Consider the following 23779-nt stretch of genomic DNA (forward strand, 5'->3'; position numbering starts at 1 on the left):
TAGTTTCCAATTTTTTTTCTCCAAAGTGCATTTTTGTTGAATCCCAGCATTTATTTTTTTCATCTATCTCCACTATGCAGAAGAGACTTATAACCAAAAACCTGAAACGGATGAGATGAATGAGGTGGAGACAGCTCCCATTCCTGAAGAGAAACACGTCTGGGTCCAGCCGAGGGTGGTCAGACCTGCCAAGCCCAAGAAAACGTCTGCCGTGAAGTACATGAGTGAGTCGAGCTCCCTCTTCACCCTCTGTCACCCAGCAAGCCATCTCTGAAAGGGGGCAGTTTTCTTTGGGGTGGATGGAGATGGGTAGCTGGTGTGTTAAGAGGTCTCCAAGTCCACAAACAGCAGAAGCAGGGTGGGGAGCAGTTTCCAAAAGCACAACCCTAAGACGTTCCTAAAAAAATGATATTTTTAAGTTATTTCAAAGGTGAGCTTCATAGGAGCTGCGTTTGAGTGGCCCTTTTCCCCCAGGCAAGTATTTTAAGGTTAGACCTTGTCCTTTCAAGGGACCTGGATTGAAATTGGGTTCCTCTTGCAAGCTCTGGTCTCCCTAAGGGAGAGGACAGAGCCTGCAGGGTGGAGGCCAGCTCTGGTGGGCTCCTGCCCTTTCCACCAGGTACTGGTTCTGTGACTCGTACCTCCACTAGACTCTGAGACTTGATTTGCTCATCCATCCAATGGGGCAATAATGCCCATGAGTTGCTGTGAGGATTATTTGCGATAATGTGGGTCCCCAGTGTCAGTGGGGGACCCTGTACTTGAGGTCATCAAGTTGCCTCCAGTACTTCCCTTAGGTGGAAAGTTGAATGTTTCCCCCAAGGCTTCTGGAAGTCCCCAGAGCGCTCTGACGCTCACCTCTGCTGCGCTTTCCCCTCCCCTGGTTCCCAGTGTACCTCACTTCTCAAGGTGTTTCTTCTTCCTGCCCTGTCTGCCTGGGCTAGAACTCAGCATTCCAACCTCCCCCAACGCTGCTGTTGGGCACCTGTGCAGGTGGCTCCTTTACTGGAGGTTGGGGGCCCTGGAGGGGCACTTTCTTAAGACACAGCAACAGGCACGGGCTGTCTGCCTGCAGTGCACTCCGATTCTTCTGATTTTGAGCCTCAAACGGCATGAAACTGGACTCAGCCCTGCATAGGGCCCCCCTCGTGCCCATCTTTCTCAGAAACCCTCCCCTATTTCTCAACTGTTTCTCTCCTGTCCCCACCTGTCAGCCTCTCTGTCCTCTTGGGCCTTCAAGTGTCTCTTCCCTTCTGCCTGTTGAACCACCCTGTAGCTTCTCTGACCAGGAGATAGGCTGAGGCTCTTGTCTGTGTAAAAGTTCGAAACGGTCCCACTGTGTTTTTTACAATAATGTAAAATTACAAAATAATGTATGTCCTTTTGTCCAATGATAACTCTACTCCAAGATTCTGATCTGTCCCTATAAAATAAACAAAAAGGAAAGCTTGGCAAAGTCAGCTTGTTTGGGGGTGAGGGCAGGGCGATGACACAGGTGGGAATTGTTGGCTCCTTCCTTCTTGGGCTGAATGAAACTTGAAAGTCCCGTCCTCCAGAACCCTGAGGGACTACAAGGCGCTTAGTGTGTGCCAGGCTCTCTTCGAAGCCACACTTACTTTCTCATGTAATGCACATTTAATGCAGTATCCACTATTCTTATCTCCATTACTTACGTGCAGAAATTGAACCTCAGAGAGGGGAAGTAATGTGTCCAAGGTCACATGACTACTATAAAGTGGATCTGGGATTTGAACCTCACCACTGAAGGCTGCAGCCATTGGGCAATCCTCTTGCTTTCATGATGGCATAGATTCCAGAATGCTCCAGAAAATTCCTCAGCGTGGGGGGCTGGGGTCTTCTAACTCAAACCCATCTTCTCAATGTGATACATATTTCTGCATTTCTCTCTTAGCCCAAGTTGTCAGGTGTGACACCAAGATGAAGGACAAGTGCAAAGGGTCCACATGCAATAGGTAAGGTCTGGGTTGGATCATTTTCTCACCGATCCCTAGCCCTTTGAAGCACCTGCTGTGGGTGCTGGGTCCCATTATGACGGCCACTCAAACCAAGCTGGGTGAAAACCTAGAGAAAAATGTCACTCTCTACTTTTAGCACCAAAGGTGTGTCAGGTTGAGCGGGACATAACTCAATTTGCTTCGTGTCATACATTAGAGTGACCACGACATCCCAGAGCTCCCTCTGACGCCACCATTTATTCAGAGCTTGGCACACAAAGCCGATCCATTGCTGGTAACCTAGACCAGAGTTTCTCAGTGTTGGCACTACTGACGTTGAGGACCAGAAATCCTTTGTGGGGGGGCTGTTCTGTGCAGTGTAGGATGTTGAGCAGTACCCCTGGACCCACCGCATGCCAGAAGCACCCTAGTTGTGATCCTGAGAAATGTCTCCAGAAATTGCCAGTGTCCCCTGAGGGGTCAGATCTCCTCTAGTTGGTAATCTTTGACCGGGAGGGTTGGCCCAAGCTCTGGTCTCCTCCTGTCTGGACATTATTCCAGTTAAGTATTTCATCCCTAGTGGGGAGGAGGTGTCCAAATGACAGAAGCTCTGGGTTATTGGTTCAAAAGGCATTCCCACACTGGAGCAATGCCAGATGTGCACGTAGCAGATATGCTATAGACATGACGATCTTGACCAATGTTTTTGCGCGATCGGGGGCTCCCTTCCACCTCTGCGTGTGACAGGGTCACAGGGTGGCCCAGAGTTCTGTGCAGGGAGGATTCGGGCTGGGGCAGTGGGAGGGCACGTGTGAGTTGGCGGCGCCCTACTGTTGACAAATCCAGCAGGCCTGCTGCAGCATCTGAGTGAGCCTGTTTCCTTGCGCCCCCCCCCCCCAACCCCCACCCCCCAGAAGAAGAGCTGCCAGTGTAGCCTTGGGTAGTTGAATGAATTCATCTAGCTAACGGAGTCACTGAGCATTGTCCATTTGGGTGTCGGAAAGCGTCTGCCAAGGAGGACGAGTCTGGTTTTGGCAGTGCTACTGCGGGGCTGCGCTCTCTGGCAGTGAACAGCCAACAGGGGCCGTGGCCTCATGCACAACCTCAGGTCACGGTAGGAAAACCATGTCATTGGTAGAGGGGTCCTACTCATCTTCCTGTGGACTCTGGCATTCCTCCATCTGAAGCTGAATCACATCATTTAAAGCATGCTAAAAAGAGTAGGCAGCAGGTCCTCTTTTATACGAGGGGGATTTGGAATTTGGTGTGCCAGAATGCCTGGCTCGGACTTCGGCAGGAGTGTTTTGAAATAAACATTGAGCAACCCAGGGTGAGGTGGTTCGAGAGGCTCCTATGGTATCCCGTGAGCAGCTGGCGATAGGCCAGCAAGTACTGCAAAAGCAAACGGTCAATTTGTTGGTGAGATGAGTAAGATGTGGCAATGATGCCTGATGCAATAACTGGCCCTGTGTACGGTGCTGGGGATGTTTTCATCTCTGTGTGTGCTGGCTGCGTGGGGCAGAAAGCAGACGACGTTAGGAAGGGGTATCCACTCCACAAATGCATGGGTCTAGGGTTTTGGGAACGCTCCTTTGTTGTCCCTTTTTTGTGATGATGTGACTCTCTGTCCTGTAAGCTCATCATGAGAGCATCACGCCTGAGTACTCAATGGAAAAAAATTACAATGTCTGGAGAAAAAAATCCCTTGTCAGACAGCGTCGAAAGAGTTCCAGAGTCAGGGGCAGAGGGGACTCTCCCCAGGCAGGGAGAACGCAGGAGCCTGTCCACATGAAAACGGTTAGAGGCCTCCTGTCAAGAAATATAACTCACCCCAATCTGTAAACATGAGAGCATCCATAGTCTCTTGCCTAGAAGCTGTCCCAACACCTGGCATTTCATCTTTCTGTACCTGGTTCTTTTACAAAAATAGTATTTGCTGGGCTTCTTTTCTGACTTTAGAAGGTATTCTTGTTCATTGTAATTGAGGAAAACAACAACAGAAAAGTATAAAGAAAAAAAAAAATGCCTGGAATCTCCTCAAGATGGTTGCAATTTGCTGTAGTTCCTCCCAGTCTTGTTTCCGTGCACTGATGGGCCGATACGGAGGATATGCTCTTGTGTGTTAGTTTTTACTTCAGATTTCCTGGAGTCACTAAGTATTCCTCAAAAACTTTATTTCCAGGGGCTGTGCAACACTTTGACGTACGGCTACTCAAAAATGTTTGGCCATTCCTTTGATACCTGCTGGCTTATTTCCAGTTTTTCACAATTATAAACAGTTGTCATAACATGTGGTCTGACTTTCTGACTTTCTTCTCGGGATATAACTTGCAAGGCAAGTTCCAGAATCAACGAATTTCAGTCTTTCTGGAAAGAGTAATGTGTCCTTTTTCATGAATATGAACACCATCATTGAGGGTTTTTTTTTTTCATCATTGAGTTTTATTCTAGTAAAAAACCCTTGCAATCTGACGCCTAGAAATGGCATCTCCTTTCAATTTGCACCTCTTAGATGACTGATGTTTGAGGATTTTTTGGTGTGCCTTTGCTGCCAGTTATCTTTCTTCTGTGAATTGTCCAAGTATTCACAAATATGCCTTAGATACAAATCTCTTTGAGCACATGAAAATAGTCCTTAACAAGGTCAAATTGAGTCTGCAATTATATTTATGTGACCAGAAACTTCAGCCTGAGTAAATTGTGACTTGCTCGAAAAATGATGGATTCTACATCACTGAAGCTTTTCTACATGTAATAATAGAGCTGCTGAAGAAAAAAAAAAATGAGCTTTAATGACAGGTGAACTTTCATCAATACGTTTACCTCTGAAAATCATTTTCTTTTATCTCCCTCAGGTACCAGTGCCCAGCAGGCTGCCTGAACAACAAGGCAAAGATTTTTGGAACTCTCTTTTATGAAAGTGTAAGTGTGGCCAGTATTTCTTTAAATGGCTTGTGTGAAATGCTGTCGTGTGTTTTTAAAGAAGGTTGGTGGTTTTCATTGTAGTATACGTGCTGCTGAAGCGAGCACATGGTTGGTAGTTTTCACATGAAAAGATTTTCTTTTCCCTCCTTCATCCAACCTTAAAGTTTGTGGAGCTGATCCGCTGATCCATGCGTCTTTATGGGCTCATAACTTGTGAGGTCACTTTCGGGCAGTGGGGCCAACCATCATGAAGATCAGTCTCCATTTTAGACAGAGCGTTAATATGCTCCGCTGCATGGGGCGAAAGGGCTGTTTGTCACCGTTCTTAGTTTGCAAAGCACCTTGGATGAGTTGTCTAAGATAAGCAACCCCAGGAACAAAGACGTATTCTAGAGAGAGAGGCAAGAGTCAGAGGTGGGGTGAGCTTTGGCCTGACATTTTGGCTCTTTGTGGGTTGAAGACAAACATCTTAGGTATTTCTGACAAAGATGACTTCGGATGTCCTTACGGTCTTTCCCTTGTTTCCAGTCGTCCAGCATATGCCGGGCTGCCATTCACTATGGGATCTTAGACGACAGGGGCGGCCTGGTCGACGTCACCAGGAACGGAAAGGTCCCCTTTTTCGTCAAATCTCAGAGAAATGCTGTGGAGTCTTTGAGGTAACTATTCCGTGATCAGTGTTCCTTAAAACTTTTTTTTCTGGTTATAAAAGTGTTGTTGAAACTTGGAAAAGTACTGAACAATATAAAGAAGCAGGACAAAAATAGAGACGACCTTAGTCCCATAACTCAGAAATCGCCCCATAGGCAATTGAGCATATTTCATTCCAGTGGGTCTCTCTCTCTCTCTCTCTCTCTCTCTCTCTCTCTCTCTCTCTCTCTCTCTAATTTGGTTGAGTTTCAACTCCTGCCTTTTCTCCCTTCCTAGTTCCCGAGAACTCTTCAGACATGTCATCATTAACGGTTGATGGCATCTTTGAGCTTGTAAGCTAATTCTGGATTCACAGTTTCCTTACTTCCTAAGAATGAGGCTTTTCATATTTTAAACATGCTTACTTTTCTTGGCAAGATAGTGTTTTTCACATAAGTTATGTGGATGCTTGATGGGTCAGACCTGTCTGAGGAGCGGTGGGGAGGCCATATAGAGCAGCCGGAGACCATGTCTTGGTCTGTCTATGGAATTAGATGCTAAAGTAACCCAGGAGTGTGGAGCCCAACAGAGGTCATGGGGTCAAACAGCCCTGGTCCTGACTCTTCCTTGTGCATGACCTTGGGCCGGTTTCTTCATCCCTGCTGGGTGGCAGCACCCTCATTTATAAATGAGGACCGTAGTAGAACCCAGGGCTGACACCCAGCTAATCCACAACAGGACAGCCGGTCAGGGATTCTCCATGTCAGTGACCATGCCAGGGTCTGCGGCAAGAAAAGCGCTGAGCACAATGCTCCCGCGAGGTTACAAGGCCACGCAGAACATTTCAAAAACGACATGAGTCATTCCTCTTTGAACGATCTGGCTCTCTTTGGGGGTGTTGGAGTATTTCCCCTTCTGTCTTCGCTAGGGACTTGGGGGTCATGTAAACAAAAAAAAGAGCAAGGAAGTCTAAACAAAAGCAAAGAAGATCCTGGCGGAAATGTCATTTGGGTGACATCAGCACTGGCCGTGACAAAGCTCAGCTGTGGGCTTGGCCGGGTTCGGGTCCTTCTTTGCCCGACACGCTTGTCCTGGGGCTACTTCTGGTCCTTTCCAACGCCCAGCTTTGTGTCCTAGTGTGGGGTCTTCACATTTGAGAATTCAGGGAGTCTGTGAACATCAAGGCAAAGTAAACGAAAGCTTGCTTTTCACTACCTTCCAGTTGAAATGGAGCATTTCCTTCCTTGAAGAATGTTGGCCCCCAAACCAGAGCAGTGTGAAGCAGGGCTGGTGCCTCTTTTATTGGTAGAAATCCACTTGCTGCAGACATTGCAAAACACTGTCTCGGCCGTTGTTGCCCTAAAATGACAGTAATTAGAAGACTCGCCTCTAGATTCTGTTTTTAATGCGTTAATAAAGAAGCCCAGCTATTACCTTAATGAGAATTTGTTTTCATACTTTCTTAATGATTTTAATAATAATTGATTGCCCATTAGTCTTTTAAATAAATCACATGCATTTTAAAATCATTACTCTGAGAAGGGGTCCGTAGTCTACATCAGGCTGCCAGAGGGGTCCTTGGCACAAAGACGTTAGCGAGTCACGTTCTAGAAAGTTCTCGTTCTGGATCCTGCTCTAGAATGTTCTAAGGGCTTTCAGACTAATGGAAAACAAGTAGGAAATGTCACGTTGAGGCTGTAAATAAAATAAGCGCAGGAGCAAGTCTGCGCATATAGAAGCCATTCTGTTTGCATTTACCTAATATTTTCTTTTACAGCAAATACAAGGCTTCCAGCTCATTCATGGTGTCAAAAGTAAAAGGTAAGCGGGTGGTTTTTTTTCTAATATGACCGTAACGCACGGGTTATTTGGAACCCTGGAAATTTCATTTCCCTTAGTTGTTGATTTAGTGTTTCACGTCATCTTAACATTGTTGTTCTCAGCAATGTAAAGGCTTTCTGAAGAGGTTCCTGAGGAACTTTTCTTTAACGAGTTTCTAAACCTATCTGAACTTGGCGTGGGCCCTAGCTTGCCAAATCAGAAGCATAGGCCTAGAGTTCCAGCTGAAAGTCACAGACTCTTCAATGCCTGCGTCTAGAGTAGCAAAGAGGTGGCATAGGACGTGTCAATTTCTACTGCTTGAGAAGGATTCTGAGGGCTCATTCTGGGCTCAGCAGAAAAAAGAGCCTAGCAGATTAGTAATGTCTGCCATGGACAAGAGAGGGAAACATGGTGTGTGTTAATTTGGCAAGGGTGAGATGCATCCATGGGAGAGCACGTTGTAGTCACTCCCTCCTCAGGCCAAATTCTGCCTAAGGCTATTTTTGTGAATAAAATTTTATTGGCACAAAGCCATGCCCATTCATGTATGCATCAGCTCTGACTGGTTTCTGCATCAAAAGCCTTTAGGTATTTGCAGCGTAGACCATAGGGCCCACAAAGCTGGAAGTATTTGTTCTCTGGCCCTTTAAGAAAGCGTTTGCCCAGCCCTGGACTAGATGAGAACGCGCTGCCAGAGACCACAGGTGGTGAGGATTAGAACCATCACTTTCTTAACATCTGTTGTTTAAACACAACGTACAACTCAGAAGAAAAGAGTCACCAGCCCCCTTGGAAAGAGCTCTATGCTTGGAATTGGAAACTTGGGTTCTCATTCATATCCTGTGAGGTTTCAGCTTTTCTCAGCCTCAGTTTCCTCGTCTATGTAATTACAATAACACCTGCCATGAGGATCCAATGTGGTAACGTAAGGGAAAAGTTTCAAAATCGAAAAGCACTATGCAAATGAAAAGTATTCTCCATCCACAGAGAAGTTATTGTGGGCAGTAACACCCTTGACCAATAAACACACTCAGGCCATGGGTTTTGTTTCATCCCTTGAATGGCCTTAAGTGGAGTGCCAGAAGCCCTGGGACTTGACACCTGCTGGCTTCTCACCCCAGCTCTATTTGAGGGCACAACAAAGCCCTAGGATCCAGTTGTCTAGCAGCCCATTTCATGGGCCGGTAGCCCGAGGCCCAGGTTTGCCGGTGGCCTGACCCTTCCTGACACTTCCTGTTCACAGTGCAGGACCTGGACTGCTACACCACCGTCGGTCAGCTCTGCCCATTTGAGAAGCCGGGGACCCACTGCCCAAGGTAAGGCTCACTGGCATCTGGTTTTGTAAACATGGGGGCTAAGAGAAGAAGGTACCGTGCTGTGTTGGGGGTCATCTCCTGGCCATCGAGCACAGCAGAGTTCCAATGTGGCCGTTGGATATGCACACCCAGGAAATCAGTCAATTTGTGCTCAAAGTCAAGGGCCCACGAGACTTTCCCTGAGATTGCTCGTTCTCAACCCTGGCTGCACATTGGAGTCGGCCAAGGGGCACACATTCCCAGGGCCTCTGCCCAGCGGGGCACCAGCCTCTTTAGAAGCCTCTGGGGGAGCCCTCTGGGCAGCTAGGCAACTTAACTGAGTAAATGACTCTGCTCCACCTGGTGCTATTCCCTACTCACTGGACAGAGTACTTACTTCACTTGTAGAAATGACTTCATTTGCCGCACAGCTCTTCCCAAGCCCCCTCAGACAGACCTCGAGATTTGTCATTCTTAGTCTCGTAGGTCAGTCTAGAACTCTGGAAGCTGGAACCTGCTTGTGCCCTTTAAATCAGCTCACTGATGATTCTTCTACTTGATCTGTGATATTTTCTATGGGTCACTTTAGAAATAGCTTACTAAAACTCAGCTTTCTGAGGTATAATTTGCACACAATCAAATTCACCCATTAGAAGTGTACAACTCGAAGCGTTTTGACAGATGTGTGCAGTCATGCAGCCACCACCACAATCAAGATAGAGAGCGTTTTCGTCACCTCAGAAAGTCCCCTTGTGTCCCTTTTCCTCCACCTCCTCCGCATATCCCCGCCAACCACTGATCTACTTTCTGACACTCTAATTTTGCCTTTTCTTACATATACGTGGAGCCATCATATTGTGCAGACTTTTATGTTGGGCTCCTTTCCATCTGCATAATGTTTTTGAGATTCATTCATGTTGTGGAACGTACCTGGTTTATGCTTTCATGTTGTCGTGTGGTGGTCTATTCTGTGGCTGTACCACAATGTGTTTGCCTAAGGACTAGGTTTCACATGAGTCTGCCAAAACCTTACTTGTCTGAGTTTTGGAGGATGTGGCGTCATAACATAAGAGTGTCCTCCTAGCATGTGTCTCTGAGGTACCCATTAGGTCCTCTCGGAAGCTGGGTGATGTAGCACCCTGTGAACCCTTATCCTGGGCCTGGAAGCTTATAGATTCTAGAAGGGAAAGACTGACCTTAACACTGATAGGTGGAGAGCCCTGAGATGTGAGCAGAGAAGAGACCTGAGAGGGTGTCAGTGACAGAAGAGATGGGATGGTGACAGAGAAGATGGGAAGATGGGATGGGGTCCCTGACTTGTCCCTTTTATTTCTCACCTTCACCTGTAGGTTTTCTCATTGTCCGTGCCACCACCACGCTGACCTCCTCTTAAATGTTCCAGCACGGCTAACAACCTTTTAGTAATTTCCCCAAAGATTAAAGAGAAGCAGAAGGAAATAATTTCAGCAAAAACAAACAAGCAAAAAGAAAAACTGGATATAGTACAAGTATCCAAAGTACAGGTTTCTGACCTGCCATTCTAGAAGATCTAGGAAAGAACATTCTTACCTACATTCTTGTTTCTTTTTAAAAATCTGTGTGTCACAAACACACACACACACACACACACACACACACACACACACACCCCTTTCTCTCCTCCCACCTCTGCCACTTCCCCCCATAGGACCATTTCAACTTCTCAGTCCCTTTGCCTGGCTTTCTTCCTTCCTGTCTTGGGGCCAGATGGCTTCCGGGCACCATGTTGGTTTCTTGGACCCTGAGCTCCAGCTTATGGTATACTGTTCCAGAAAAAGGCAAAAGACCTTTTCTTAAGTACAGTTCATGCTTTTTCCTGGTTCGAGTCTCTCAAACCACGTAGGGTCCACCCACTGCTAGTTGGAGGCACTCACCTCACCCCGTATGAGGATGGCTGGGATGTGGTAACTGAAACAGCAGTGATCTAACCCCTTTCCGCCTCAGGTTATCAGTGCCCCCTCCCTGGAATATTCTGTGACTCACTGAGGTGAGGGCCCTCCACCCTTTCCTCCCCCATACTGGGAAGTGGCCTTTAAAAAGTCTATTGATTATAATCTCCATAATGTACCCACAGTATGAACTGGCCAACGCCCAAGAGTGGGAGGTACAACCTCATACAATCCTATACTCACCTCTCTTAGATATTTATTCCCTTTGTTGTTTGTGTGTGTCTCTTGGTATGGGATTTAAAAAATCTATCTGAACTGTTTAAGAAGAGGAAAAACATCTTCATCATGGCTAGGGTGGGAGAGGTATACATATTTTTTTCTTAAAGCGTGAACGGTATGGTAGTTTCCTTTCCTCGAAGAACCTAAATCTTGAAATTCAAATAAAGAGGGCCAGCGGCTTCTCAAGAAGTATTGTTTTCTGCTGATCATAGCGATCACAGAAATGTTTCCTGTTTTCCAGAGTCCATTGTCCAGCGCACTGCAAAGACGAGCCATCCTACTGGGCTCCCGTGTTTGGAACCAACATCTATGCAGACGTGAGTATGCTGGTATTCTCAGTGACCGCCTCTCAAAGCCTGTTAAGACCTCAGAAACCACGTTCCAAGGTCTGGATTCCAGAAACCTGAGATCTCATTCCTGGGCCTCTAGCTAAATTTAGACCACTCATTTCTGCAACCATTACCCTAGTTTTCTATTTATAGTACTTCCACCTATGTACGCTGATGCATTCAGAAGCAGCTGTACCTCATCTCACACAAAACGTTTTCATAGTTTGGTAAACTGAATCCTGCTTCCCCGCTGACATGCATTTTCAATGTGAAGCCTTTCATGAACCACATTCTTCATTTCCCTAAATATTTAGAAATCTTTCCAGCTTTCCTGATGCGCTTGTAGATACTGGTCCACTCTACTCGCAGCATTTCTTTTTGGCTATGTATACACTTAGCTAAAAGCACACAGAAGAAAATACAAATTATACTAATGTACTTCTTGTTAATAACCACTCTTATTATGTAAAAGCCTGTGCTTCTATATTTCCCTCCTAACTTTAGCAAGGAAGCTTTTGCCTGATTTTTAATTTTTTTTTTAAAGTGAATCATCCAGAACATAGTCTGCTCCCTCCAGCTGCCTAAGATTTAGGGACAGGGTGACCCAGAAGATGTGACTATGGCCACTGCTCTAACCAACAGGCTGTGTGATCTTCTTTCCAAATTGTTTACCTCACTATTGAATGAGCCAGCTGGGATTTTCTAGTTCAGGGAATCTTCTAGCTCTAAATTTCCATGATTCGGTCAGCATCGCTCATCTCCTGCTAGCATTTTTACTCAACCTTTTCTCATCTTCATTTTTACGGTTCTCTCTCATCCACCACTACCATCTTTGCCTGCATCTGCCTTCATTTGATCCAGATTACTATAAATGTGGGGACACTGCGTTCTGTAAGGTCAAAGCAGCTTCATGGCTAACTTTTGTCACCTTTCTTTTTTCTTTAAGTGAGTCTTTGTTCTTCTCAAAAGCTGTTCAGCCAAAATTGAGCTCTAAAAGTTTAATGAAGGAGTAAAATAACGTTTACAAATTGTTATGCTAAATATTTGAATCAAAGTTTGCTATTAAAATACAGAGACTTTGATTTTTAAATAAAGGGACGGGCCAAGTGATTCCAGCCAAATACAAAGAAACAAACAAATAGCAGAGGCAATGTTGCTATCTGATAAAGTGGAGTTTAAAGTTAAGCATCCTGAATGGGACAATGCAATTAATTATGTAGTGACACAAAAAGTACAATTTATGAAGATATGAAAATCAAATCTATATGTACCAAACAACATAGCAGCTAAACATAAACCAAAAAAAAAAAAAGTTAGAAGTGCAAGGAGAACTTGATGAAAATTTAGTAGTAACATAAAGCTGCCTTTTACTATATTTTAGGTTCTTTTTTTAAAAAAAAATCTAGGTTTTGTTATCCCCATCTTACAGAGAAGGAAAGTGAGGCTCCGAATAAGCTGCCCAAATCACGCAGACTAGTACGTGGCAAAGGTGAGATGCCACGAGGATGTGTCGTGCCTTGGGCTCTGTTCTTTCCTGACTCTGTCTGCCTTGCTTGAACGTACCTGCACTTGTCATTACACAGATGTGAACAGGCATTTGGATGAAAACCTGTCTTCAGTCTTTAACTAACTTGTTCTCTAGGGTTTTGAGCTTTTGGAACCACAGTGCTCATGACGGCTTGGCACATAATAAGTGTTTGATTAACATTTGTTGAAGGAATAAATAAATAAAGATAATACAGTAGTCAATGCTTAAACAGCTCTTCAGAAAGTAAAAGAAAGAAGGAAGGAAAGAAGGAAGGAAGAAACAAAGGAAGGAAGGAAAGAAAGAAAGAAAGGGAAGGAAAGAAAGAAGGAGAAAGGAAAAGTAAAAGAGAGGAGGAGACAGAGAGGGAAAGAAGAAAGCTACCTCCATTTGAGAGGTTCTTTTCTGGCCTTGGTTTCTAGGTCACTCTGTATTCTGGGAAATGATGATGCCTTTTGGAAAAAGTCTGTTTAGCTAAGAGATTTATTTTGGGAGAGTTGTCTCCAGATCTTCGAAGGGCCTAATGGTGCTGCAGTTCCTGCCTGCTCATCCAGAGTGCGTTACTTGGCAGACCCCTCAGTTTGTGGTGAGCTGCAGGCAGAAGTATCAGGGTGTAGCCCCAAGAGCAGAGTCTGGGTCAGAAGACGCACGTTGAAGCCCCACCTGTGACATTTACCAGTTGTGGGATGGCGGGCAAGCCTCCCTGCCCCCTCTGAACCTCAGCTTTCTTATCTGTCCTCTCTTTCTCCCTTGGCGGTGGAGTTCCCACACTTGGGCATGCATCAGATCCCCCAGAGAGCGTGTTCAAACAGATTTCTGGCCCATCCCCCGCATTTCTGGCTCAGTGGGTCTATGGTGGAGCCAGAGAATCTGCATTTCCGAAAAGTTCCCCAGTGACGCTCATGCTGCTGACCTGGGACTGCACTTCGAGGATTACTGGGTTAGAGACGACTGTCCCTGAGAATTTTCAGTAATGGTGAGAGTGACAATGCTGATCAGTGGTCGTATTTGTCTTATTAACTAACATCTATTGAGCACATACTGTGTGCGAGCCTGCATTCAGCCCTTGATCTTTCTTAATCTTCACGATAGCCCTTTTAGGCTATTACTGCCCCTGTAGAATAGTGGATAACTTGCTGGCTCTGGGTGGCAGTCAGGGCTCTGCTGTTTACCAGCCATTTAACCTCCCTGAACCTCAGTTTGCCCTTCTGTTAAGAGGGAATAACAATAATAACACCTAGCTTGCAGGGTTATTGGGAAATTACTATATCAACGCATCTAAAACACTAAGAACAGAGCCTGCCTCGGGGATGCTGAAAAATGTCAGCGATGATGATCCCCACTTTACATGGAGAAATGAGAGACTCCGGGGTTAAAATAGTCATCCAAGGCCACACAGGCAGCAAGCGACAGACGTAGGATTGGCTTCTAGCCTCACTGAGACCAGGTTTCTGCAGATAAGTTGTTACTAAACATTCAGATATTCGTGTCATTTAGGGCCCTGAGAAGAGAAAGTAGACAACCTGTACCATTCCAGAAGCTTGGTGAGAGGAGAGGTGTGGGAGGAAGGAGGGGACAAAAGGGAAAAAAGTATTTGCCCAACATCAGGGGTGGAATATGTGAGTTATCCATAACGGTCGATACTATCGTGTGAGAAGGATCTGGCCGTGGGTGTGAGGTTTGCATACTCACGGCCCATGGCTTGATGTTATCACAGAAAACTTCTGTGCCACTGGTACCCAGAAATCCTCCGGGGATGGGAGGCAAAGGACTGTCACAGAGGATGCAGAACCAAAGGACACTGCCTCTTGGCAGCTTTTAGTCAAAACGGTGCCCCTCCCTGGTCTGGGTCCCAGGAGGGCGGGCTTGGGACACTAGAAGGATTAGTCCCTCGTGGTCCTCCAGATGGAAACAGCCTCGGGGCCTCCCTTCTGGGAACTCGGTTAGCAGAGTGAGCAATACCCGGAGAGACGGAAAAAAAGAAAATGCCAGTCAGTTCCGCCTGCCAGGAAGAACAATAAGGATGTTTGTGTTCACTGACAACGCTCACCTCACTGACAGCGAATGTAGCGAAATTCTAAAATGATCATTTCCCTTCTAATATCTCTGTGCTTCTCTTTGAGATGGCTGCAAATTGATTATTTTTTCATCTTTGAGGGTGGGAACTGGAAAGTTGTGGATCCTTTCTCCAGGAAAAAAAGGGGGTGCTCCCTTGTGCAGAGAGGGTGACAGCCTCCCCTGTTGGCCCGGGACTGAGAAGTCCCCGCCCATCGCGTCCTGTGCTCAATGCTAAACCAGGAAAGTGCTCGCTGACCTTATTGGTTCAGAGTTCTGCCTGCACCTTCGGAGCCTCACAGATTATCTGGAGGCCACTTGGGGCCAAGGAACCCTGTCCTCATTCGTTTACTTATTGAGGAAGACAAGATGAGTTAGTGCGGGGTTTAAAACAGACGAAACAAAACAAAACCCTGGCCTTCAGTTACCAGGTGAATTAGTCATTGAAAGCAAGAAATCCAATTCTCCAGTCCGTAGTATGAATGTGTGTGTTGGCTCTGAGGCTCTCTACCTTTTTAACAGCAATATTAGCTTCCCAGGGAACAGGCAGAGAGGGGTCTTGTGCTGTGAAGCCTTTTTCTTCTTAAGCGAAACCAGGAGCTTCTCTGGAATGACCTGGCTTTTCAAGGAGAAGGCAGTAGCTGATCCCTTGAGAGGGAGTGTTTGCAGTTTCTGAAAGGGCCGCAGGTTCTGAGCAGTTAGTTAATAAGCACCTGCTCCAGTGACATTTCAAATTTTCAAAGAGCTCACTTTAATCCATTCTCTCACGTCTGGTGTTAGGGACCTGCTGGATGGGTTGCTTGTCCCATTCAAAAGGCGCTTCAGGGTACATCTTCCAAACATAGATGGGCCAGGGACAGAGGTGAGGACAGGGGACAGAGGAACTCAGAGTGCTGTGCCAGGGACAGAGGCTGGGCCAACCACTCTCGGACTGTGCCGCTGACCTCTAGAAATCATTCTCCTCTAGGCTAGGGTGTAGCGTTCTCTCTCCCTCTCTTTATCTCTTTCTCTTATTGTGGTAAAATATACATAACAAGAATTTCGCTCTTGAGCATATTCGGACATGTCGAGTATATCCTCATTGTTGGGTAACAGATCTCCAGTTTTTCATCTTACAAATCTGAAACTCTGTACTCATTGAACAGCAATTCCTCAGCGCCCTCCCCCAGGCCCCGGTAACCAACACTCTGTTTTCCGTTTCTGTGAAGCTGACTCCTTTGGATACCTCATGTCAGTAGAATCATACAGGATTTGTCTTCTTCCCTCTCCTGTGCTCTTCATGAAGGAGGTACTGGCTTGGTTAACCTGCGGTTGGGACCTTAGTCATCTGTGGAGACAGGGGATTAGTGGGTCCCAGGCACTGCAGAGGGGTGGCGTGGAGAGGCAACCGAACGCAGACCCACCCTCCCGCTGAGTGACTCATTGCCTTGGCAGCGCTGAAGTTTTCCAAGTCAGGACCTAGTCAGCAGAGGCCTGTCTCCACTCCCGGCACCGCACAGGGGCGGCCTAAAGCACAGCCTGACCCCGTCCACCCCATCCACCCTTGACACGCATGGAGTCAACACGCTAAGCTCCCTGTCACGGTCGTGGCCACAGGTGACTAGGTCGTGGGTGAAGGCAGGACTGCAGTTCGTCTTCCTGCCTTGTAGATACCGGGTTGGGCGTTTTATCGTTAAGTTGGCAAGTTGCTGAGCTGGCCTGAGCAGGTGACTCCATATCTTCAGACGTCACTGGGGCCATTCTCTGGGTGGCTCTATTGTCTTATATACAGGTATCCCCCACTTTCCCAACGCTTGCATGACATGAATTTCTAGAAAACAGGAGATACTCTTCACTTGATGCCATTTCAGCTACAGAAGTTTTCATAGAACACTCTACTTTCAGATAGTGGGGTAAACCTGTAATTGGAAGTCGTCAGACGTACACGGTCTAATAAATAAGATATTTCTGTGATAAGACAGTGATTAGAAGCTGTATCAGTTTCTTATTGCTGTGGTAATAGACGACCACAAACTTAGTGGCCTAAACAGCACAAATTGCTTCTCTGATGGTTCTGGAGTTGAGAAGTCCGACACAGGCCTCACCGGCCTCACAGCAAGGGGTCAGCAGAGCTTCCCTCTGGAGGCTCCAAAGGATAAACCACTGTCTTGTCTTTTCCGGCTTCTAGAGCTTCACCCATTCCTTGACCTGTGGCCCCTTCCTCCATCTGCAAAGCCAGCCCTGGCAGGCGGGTCTTTCTCATCCAGCTTCTCTCTGCCTCTGATCCCCTGTCTCCCTCTTACAAGGACGCTTGTGATTCTGCTGGGGCCACCTGGACGATCCAGGACACTCTCCCATCTCAAGGTCTCCTTGACTTAACAGAACTGCAAAGTCCTTTTGTCATGGGAGGTCACGTAGTCAGAAGTTCTCGGGGTGAGGATGTGGACCTCTTTGGGGCCGTTATTCTGCTGACCATAGAAGCATAGCCCGACCTCAGTGAGAATCTCTACTACGCCATTAACTGTCTTTACGGCTTTGGCAAAATTGTTGAATCTTGCTAACCCCATGCTTTGCAAGCAGTCAAATGGGCATAACAGTAGTCACCCATCTAACTGGCAGATTAAATGAGACGACAAGCCAAAGGCCGTCTGGCATTTAACATGCTCAGTGTGAGTGTCGGCTCTGCTTACTGTGAAGGAGGCTGTCACCCCACAAATGTCACCCCACAGCTCAGCCCGTCTATGCCACTCTGGCTGCAGCTGACCATATCCTGACGAGCGTTTAAAATACTGAGTCTCGGGCTTCACCCCAGAGCAAGTGACTCTGGTGGGGGTAGGAGGGGTTGGGGGCTCTGGGCAGTGGCATCGAGTAAAGATGCTGCACATGGCTCTGAGCTGCGGTGAGGATTGAGACCCACGGCCAAGACCAGTGTCAGATGAAAGGGTCACAGAAGAGGCAGCGGGGTGCTCCTTACCTGGTCCTTAACCTTGAGTGTGTGTCAGAACCACATAGCCTTCGTTTGGGGAGATTCTCAGTCTGTAGGTGGGGGTGAGGCCGCAGGAGCTTGCATCTTTAATAAGTACCAGCCACCCCACCCTGAATGAATTTCCCTACCTTTGAGAAATGTTGATTCAGTACTCTCCTACAACCCGATCTGAGGACCATTTTTCTATTGGATAAGTTAAGGCCCGAAGGAAAGTTTTAAAATGAGGATTTTGTTATGCAGGAATTGGACTATGTGATGACTTTAGAAAACAGCATACCCTACCACTGCTTGAAGCCCAGTGGCTCCCTGTGCACCTAGAATAAACCCAGACTCCCACTGTGAGCCTCACAGCCTCCCGTGACTGCCCCCTCCTCACCTCTCCCACCTCTCCGGTCACTTTTTGCCTGACTCGCTCTATTCCAGCCACCTGAGCCCTCTTTCTGTTCCTTGGACAGGACCTCAGGGCCTTTGCACAAGCTGCTCCCTGTGCTGTGCTCAGAGATAGTCCCATGACTGTGGCCAGTTCCTTGTGGTCACTCAGATTTAAGCTCAAATGTCATATCAAGAGCAGTCTTCCCTGATAAACTGTTCTAGAATTGCTCCTTCCACCCATTTTGTCTCATGATCTGGCTTTATTTTCTTCATAGCTTGAATTACTTGTTTGTGTATTTGTTTACTTGTCTGTTTCCCTCCATTCTATGAAGGCAGGGTCTTTATTTTATTTATTTTAGAACCCCCCTGCATCTAGGACAGTTCCTGGCACATAATAATAGGTGCTTGGAAAATATTTTTCAAACAAATGAACACATGAATGAATGAATGAATGAATGATGCCAGGTCTCTCCGGAGAGACCGCGGAGGAATCAAAGTGGTGATGGTCATTTCCTCATGGGAGACATGGCCAAAACCTCACCAACTGGGATGGTTGGCCCCCAGCAGGGCTGCACCCAGGAACCCGATCTCCTTGACATTGATCCGTACTCTTCCTGCATTTTCAGACGTCGAGCATCTGTAAGACTGCCGTGCACGCAGGAGTCATCAGGAATGAGAGTGGGGGCTACGTGGACGTGATGCCTGTCGATAAAAAGAAGACGTACGTGGGCTCGCTCAGGAATGGGGTCCAGTCTGAAAGGTAGGGCTGCGTTCTCTCTCACAACATCCAAGGCTAGCAGGCTGGCCCTTGGGGGTCCTGGCAAGAGGGCCCCAGACAGTGCCCATTAAAATAAAACTTGAGCAGACTTGCATTAATGCTTCACCAGAACACCCAGGACAAGCCGGTTCTCTTCTCTTCCTTTCTTTTTTTCAAAATAAGAACATTTTTCTTTCTATTACCAGTGCATGATTCTGTAGAAAATTTAGAAACATCAGATGAGCCCATAGAGACACAGTCATCCATAACCTGTCAACTGGGGGAGTTACTGTTACATTTTTGGTACATATCCCTCTGGCCTGTTTTCTGTGTGTGGGCAAGCATTTTTGCCTCCACAAAACAATGGAATCAAATTATAGTTTCATAGTGGTTACATATGACTACGTGATAATATAGTTACATATCATTACATAAGAGCAGAGTCTGGAATTCCGCAGACCTAAGGTCTGCTTCTTACCAGCTTTGTGACCTTGAACGAGCCACCTGATTTCTCTGAGCCTCAGTTTTCTCACCTGTAATATGGGAATACCAGTAGTCTCTACTTCATAGGGTTATTGGGAGGATTAATTGAGATGGCATCCAGCTCTTCTCATAAGGATAACAGTCATATTGGAGCAGGGCCCACCCTAATGACCTCATTTTAATTTAATTATTCCTTAGAGGCCCGATCTCCAAGTACACTCACATTCTGAGGCAACTGGGGTTGGGACTTCAATGTGTGAATTTGGGTCAAGGGAACGCTACACAATTCAGCCCGTAACAGAGAGGAATGCTGAAGACTTTATATTTGAGGAGCCCTCTTTAGAGAAGGAATATGATATCGAGAACAGTGTGTGCTAAGGCCACTCGATGCTTGAGCTTTCATTGCTCCATGGAGCTTGGCACCTATCCCCACCCTTCCATCATCTTCCTGGGGCACTTTTGAGCCTCAGGACGGTGCCGTATATGAACAAACTGTGGAATCAAGCGATGCGAACCACAGGCATTTCTTCCCAGGGGTTTCTGCACAGTCACTGCCCTCAGCCCCCAAGAGCTAGAGTTAACAGCTTCTGCCATTTCTCCCTCAGCGTTTGCAACCTTTGTTTGGGAAAGGCTTAACGAAGGGAAATTCCATTGATTTAATGGGAGGGAAATGAAGCCGCTGATGAGGTGGAATTTCCTGGCCAGGCTAGAAAGCAAGCCCAGAACACCAACCTATTGTGCTTTTTGTGCACTTGAAGAGAAACAGTCGTTCTGAGGCGGGGGTAGGTTGGCCTTTGTTCTCTGCCTATATTTACCCTTGAGGACATCACAGCAGCTCCCCAGGGCTACAACAAGGGCTTATCATGTGGCCCTCACAAGTGGGCATCTGGGGAGGGCAGGGAACCAAGATGGGGAAGGAAGCCAGGAATTGGCTTCTTTCCCACTGTCACACCCCCCACTCCAGGGAGACCCGTTGTTCTTTGGCTCTTTCCAAGGGACCCACCTGAATGGCCACTGTCATTATGAATATCTTTCAGGTAGCCTTTCCCAGGCCCAGAGTGGCTGACACCCACCGCACTATTCAGCAGCTAGCTCCTACCCCCCGAATGGTGGTAAGGTTTGTGTGTTGTGGGGGGTGTGGGGGGACCTCAAAGTGGGCTCCTAGGCCAGCAGCATCCAAATCACCCAGGAGTTTACTAGAAAAGTAGCTTCTCGGGTCCGCCTCAGGCCTGCTGAATCAGAAACGCGGGGTGGGCTCTGCAGGCTGTGTGATGTGCCCTTCAGGGTCCTGATGCATACTGGAGAATGACAAGTGCCCCTGTAAGGATGATGGAAGGTCACCGTGTCTCTGGCACACGCAGTCAGCGCTGTACGTGATTCTGATATTTTGCCAGTAAGCATCATTCATGTACTACATACTCACTGTGTGCCGGGACCTGCTGGGCTCCATGGCATCCTGCACATACAAAGGGAAGACGCTAGGCCAGGAGGGCACAAAGGGTCCGATGGCATTTGGGACCGTGCTGCACTGTTTGTCCTTGGGTAGGTAGTCTCCCCAAGTTTCGGTCCCTTCTCTGTCAAACGGTTGCTATGAGGATGAAATGGGGCAGTATGTAGGAATGCTTATTGGTGGCTCATAGTAAGTGCCCCAAAAATCCTGTCGCCCTCATTGGTATGACACAATTTCTAAGGTCAAACCTCAGGACGCTAGGGCTCTTTTCACATAGGATCATAATATAAGAAATAGCCTATGTGGATTATCTTCCAAGGACAAGGGGAAAAGCCTCTTCCAGTAATTCAGTCCTTCCTCCTTTCATCCATCGTTCCAATGTGCACTCACCCATCAGGCGTCTTACACTTGGTGAGCTCTTGCCATGTCCCAGGCACTGGGACCCAGCAGGGAACACACAGCCTGCCATCTGCCCTTGTGGGACTCATCATAGAGTGGGGGACAGACGATGCAGAAACAATGACTTTAGTAGCAGAGCACAGGTGGTCTGCGTCACGGGGGGGGGGAAGTGCAGGGAGCTGAGCACATCAAGCAGGGCCCCCCATCTTACTGTCCAGAAGCGCCTCCTGGTGACATGGCTCCAGCAGATATGTGGACATCTCTGGCATGGCCGTGCTCCACCCTCCCCTTGTTTAGATGGGATCTCAGCAACCCTCTACACAGAGCCCGAGGCTGAGAAATTTCCCCAGTACCTGGTCCCATGAGGAATTGTGGGAACCCACCTGGGGCCAGAGGGTGGCATTGTCCCCAACATCTGCTGGGACCCTAGAGTGGTCACAGTTGGTCCCAAGGGAGATGTTGGTCCCATACTGCAACATGTTCACAGCTAATTGCTTTCTAAATTCAGGGAATCAACAAACCAACAAAACCCTCCTGAACAAAGTTCTCAGCACACGGGCCAAAAGTCGGTTCTGCTTCAAAGTGGCCTTAGTTTAGCAATGACCTTTTTCTAGAAGAGGATTTCCTAAAAGTTTTGAAAGGTCACCATGTAGAATTCAGACAACATAAGCGGGCAGGCACCTTCTCTACCTCACACACATGCCCATGACGGATCGCAGAGGAAGGTGTCAGAAAGGGCTTTTGATGTTGGGACTGGGGTTTGTCCGAATATTCTCAGGAAGAAGCTAGGCATCTGGATGAATATTAGCTCAAGACTTTTTCTTAGGCCAGCACTATTTTTTAAGACATATTTCACAAGGAGATTGGGAAATACACCAACAATGACATGGACAACTTCTCGGTGCCTCCCAGGGCAGGTCACCCTGCTCCCAGAACTGCCAGCTGTCCTCTCTCTTTAATCCAGTCAGTGCTGTGTGGTGCCAAGTGATGGTCAGTTCCTCCCTAAGTCATTTTCACCAGCAGGGTTGACCCTCCAGGACACAGCCTTATGTTTGCAGCTCCTCAGGGACCTGCAGGCCCCTGCCTCCCGACGGGCTCCTAGCATCTGAGCCCTCCATTGCAATTTTGGGTCAGCCAATGCCATCTTCAGGGCTGGTACGGCCACAGTCTGTCCATTTAGGGTAATGTTTAGACAGGGGTCCCAGAGCTTTGACAGATCTGGTCTCATATTCCAGCTGCACCTGGAACAGGTGTTCCATTTGGGGCAAGTTGCGTCACCTCTCAGAGCCCTGGTTCCTGTCTCTAAGTGGGAAGAACCTGAGAGATCTCGTGGGGTTACTGCAAGGAATGGATGGGTAAGATGACTTAAAGGATTGAGGCAGCGTCAGTTGTGTAGTACGTGTGTGTGCTGGACGGCGCTGCTGGCACAGAGATGTGAGTGTCAGCCCCAGGGCAGGGTGAGTGGCCCTCAGAAGGCTGGGAATCGTTAGCCAGGGCTGGGATGGTGACCCGACCTGAGGCTACAGACACGTTATTTCTCAGAGCACACTTGTCACAGCTCATCAAGTAGATCAGTGTTTCCTTGTTAACTGAGTCAGCTGAAGGGAACTTCCCAGAATCTTCTCTGACCATCCAGGTTCTTCCCGAGTTCTACAAGGGAATTTTGGGGTTGGTTTTTCCTTCCTTCCTTTCTTCCTTCCTTCCTCCCATCCATTTTTCTTTCTTTTTAAAATAAGATTGGAGAAACTTCAAGAAATAGTGAACATAATTTTAAGACATTGCTATCACTGAAAATCCCACCCCCAGAAAGAACCACTATCCCCATTCTAGTATGTTTCCTTCCAGATTTATTTTTTCTGTTTACACACAAACACCTTATTTTTCGTGTTTCTTTTTAAATATAAAAATGGGATCCTATTATCTGTATCATTCTGTTGCTTTTTTCAGTCAGCAACAGACTGTGAGTATCTGTCCAAGTCACGTGTGATGTAGCCGCACCATCTGTTTCAGTGGCTGCACACTATTCCCTTGTGTGGACAGACCGTCACTTCTTTTCTTTTTTTATACTTTTATTTATTTTAAGTGTGTTTTTCCAGGACCCATCAGCTCTGAGTCAAGTAGTTGTTTCAATCCAGTTGTGGAGGGCGCAGCTCACAGTGGCCCATGTGGGGATCGAACCCGCAACCTTGTTGTTAAGAGGCCCCCGCGCTCTAACCCACTGAGCTAACCGGCTGCCCCCAGACTGTCATTTCTTTACCCAGTTGATGGACATCTGTGTTGTTTCCTTTTTTCTTTTACTGTAATAAACAACACTGCAAAGAACATCTTTGCACAAGCTCGTATGCTTTCCTGACACTTTCTTTAGGTAACTTCCTCTTAGTAGCGTAGTCACAGCTGCAAATTGATCTCTTTATGTATTGCACAGCGTGTCTCTCTCTTGTTTAAACCCTGCCACCCATGGCTTTCCATTTCGATAAGAATCAAATCTCCTCCCCTTACCACACAAGGGCACACCTGATGCCACCCCTGCCCACTTCTCCACCCTCTCCTGGTGCATTGCTCATCTTCATTCAGCACTGCACCTCATCAGCATTCTCGCTGCTCTGCAAAC

General features: G+C 47.2%; 1 protein-coding gene across 1 annotated transcript in view; it reads left to right on the plus strand.

Moving 5' to 3' along the window:
- The window catches only part of CRISPLD2 (cysteine rich secretory protein LCCL domain containing 2), a 62012-nt gene that overhangs the window by 32160 nt on the left and 6073 nt on the right, over positions 1–23779 (plus strand). Inside the window, exons 7-14 of the mRNA XM_081031433.1 lie at positions 81–224; positions 1913–1973; positions 4811–4877; positions 5409–5539; positions 7288–7331; positions 8575–8647; positions 11075–11150; positions 18706–18839. Coding sequence (XP_080887559.1) covers positions 81–224; positions 1913–1973; positions 4811–4877; positions 5409–5539; positions 7288–7331; positions 8575–8647; positions 11075–11150; positions 18706–18839 — 730 coding nt within the window. The remainder of the gene's footprint in view (positions 1–80; positions 225–1912; positions 1974–4810; positions 4878–5408; positions 5540–7287; positions 7332–8574; positions 8648–11074; positions 11151–18705; positions 18840–23779) is intronic.

The sequence above is a fragment of the Rhinolophus hipposideros genome (genome assembly GCF_964194185.1).
Source record: "Rhinolophus hipposideros genome assembly, chromosome: 21".
Classification (NCBI taxonomy): Eukaryota; Metazoa; Chordata; class Mammalia; order Chiroptera; family Rhinolophidae; genus Rhinolophus; species Rhinolophus hipposideros.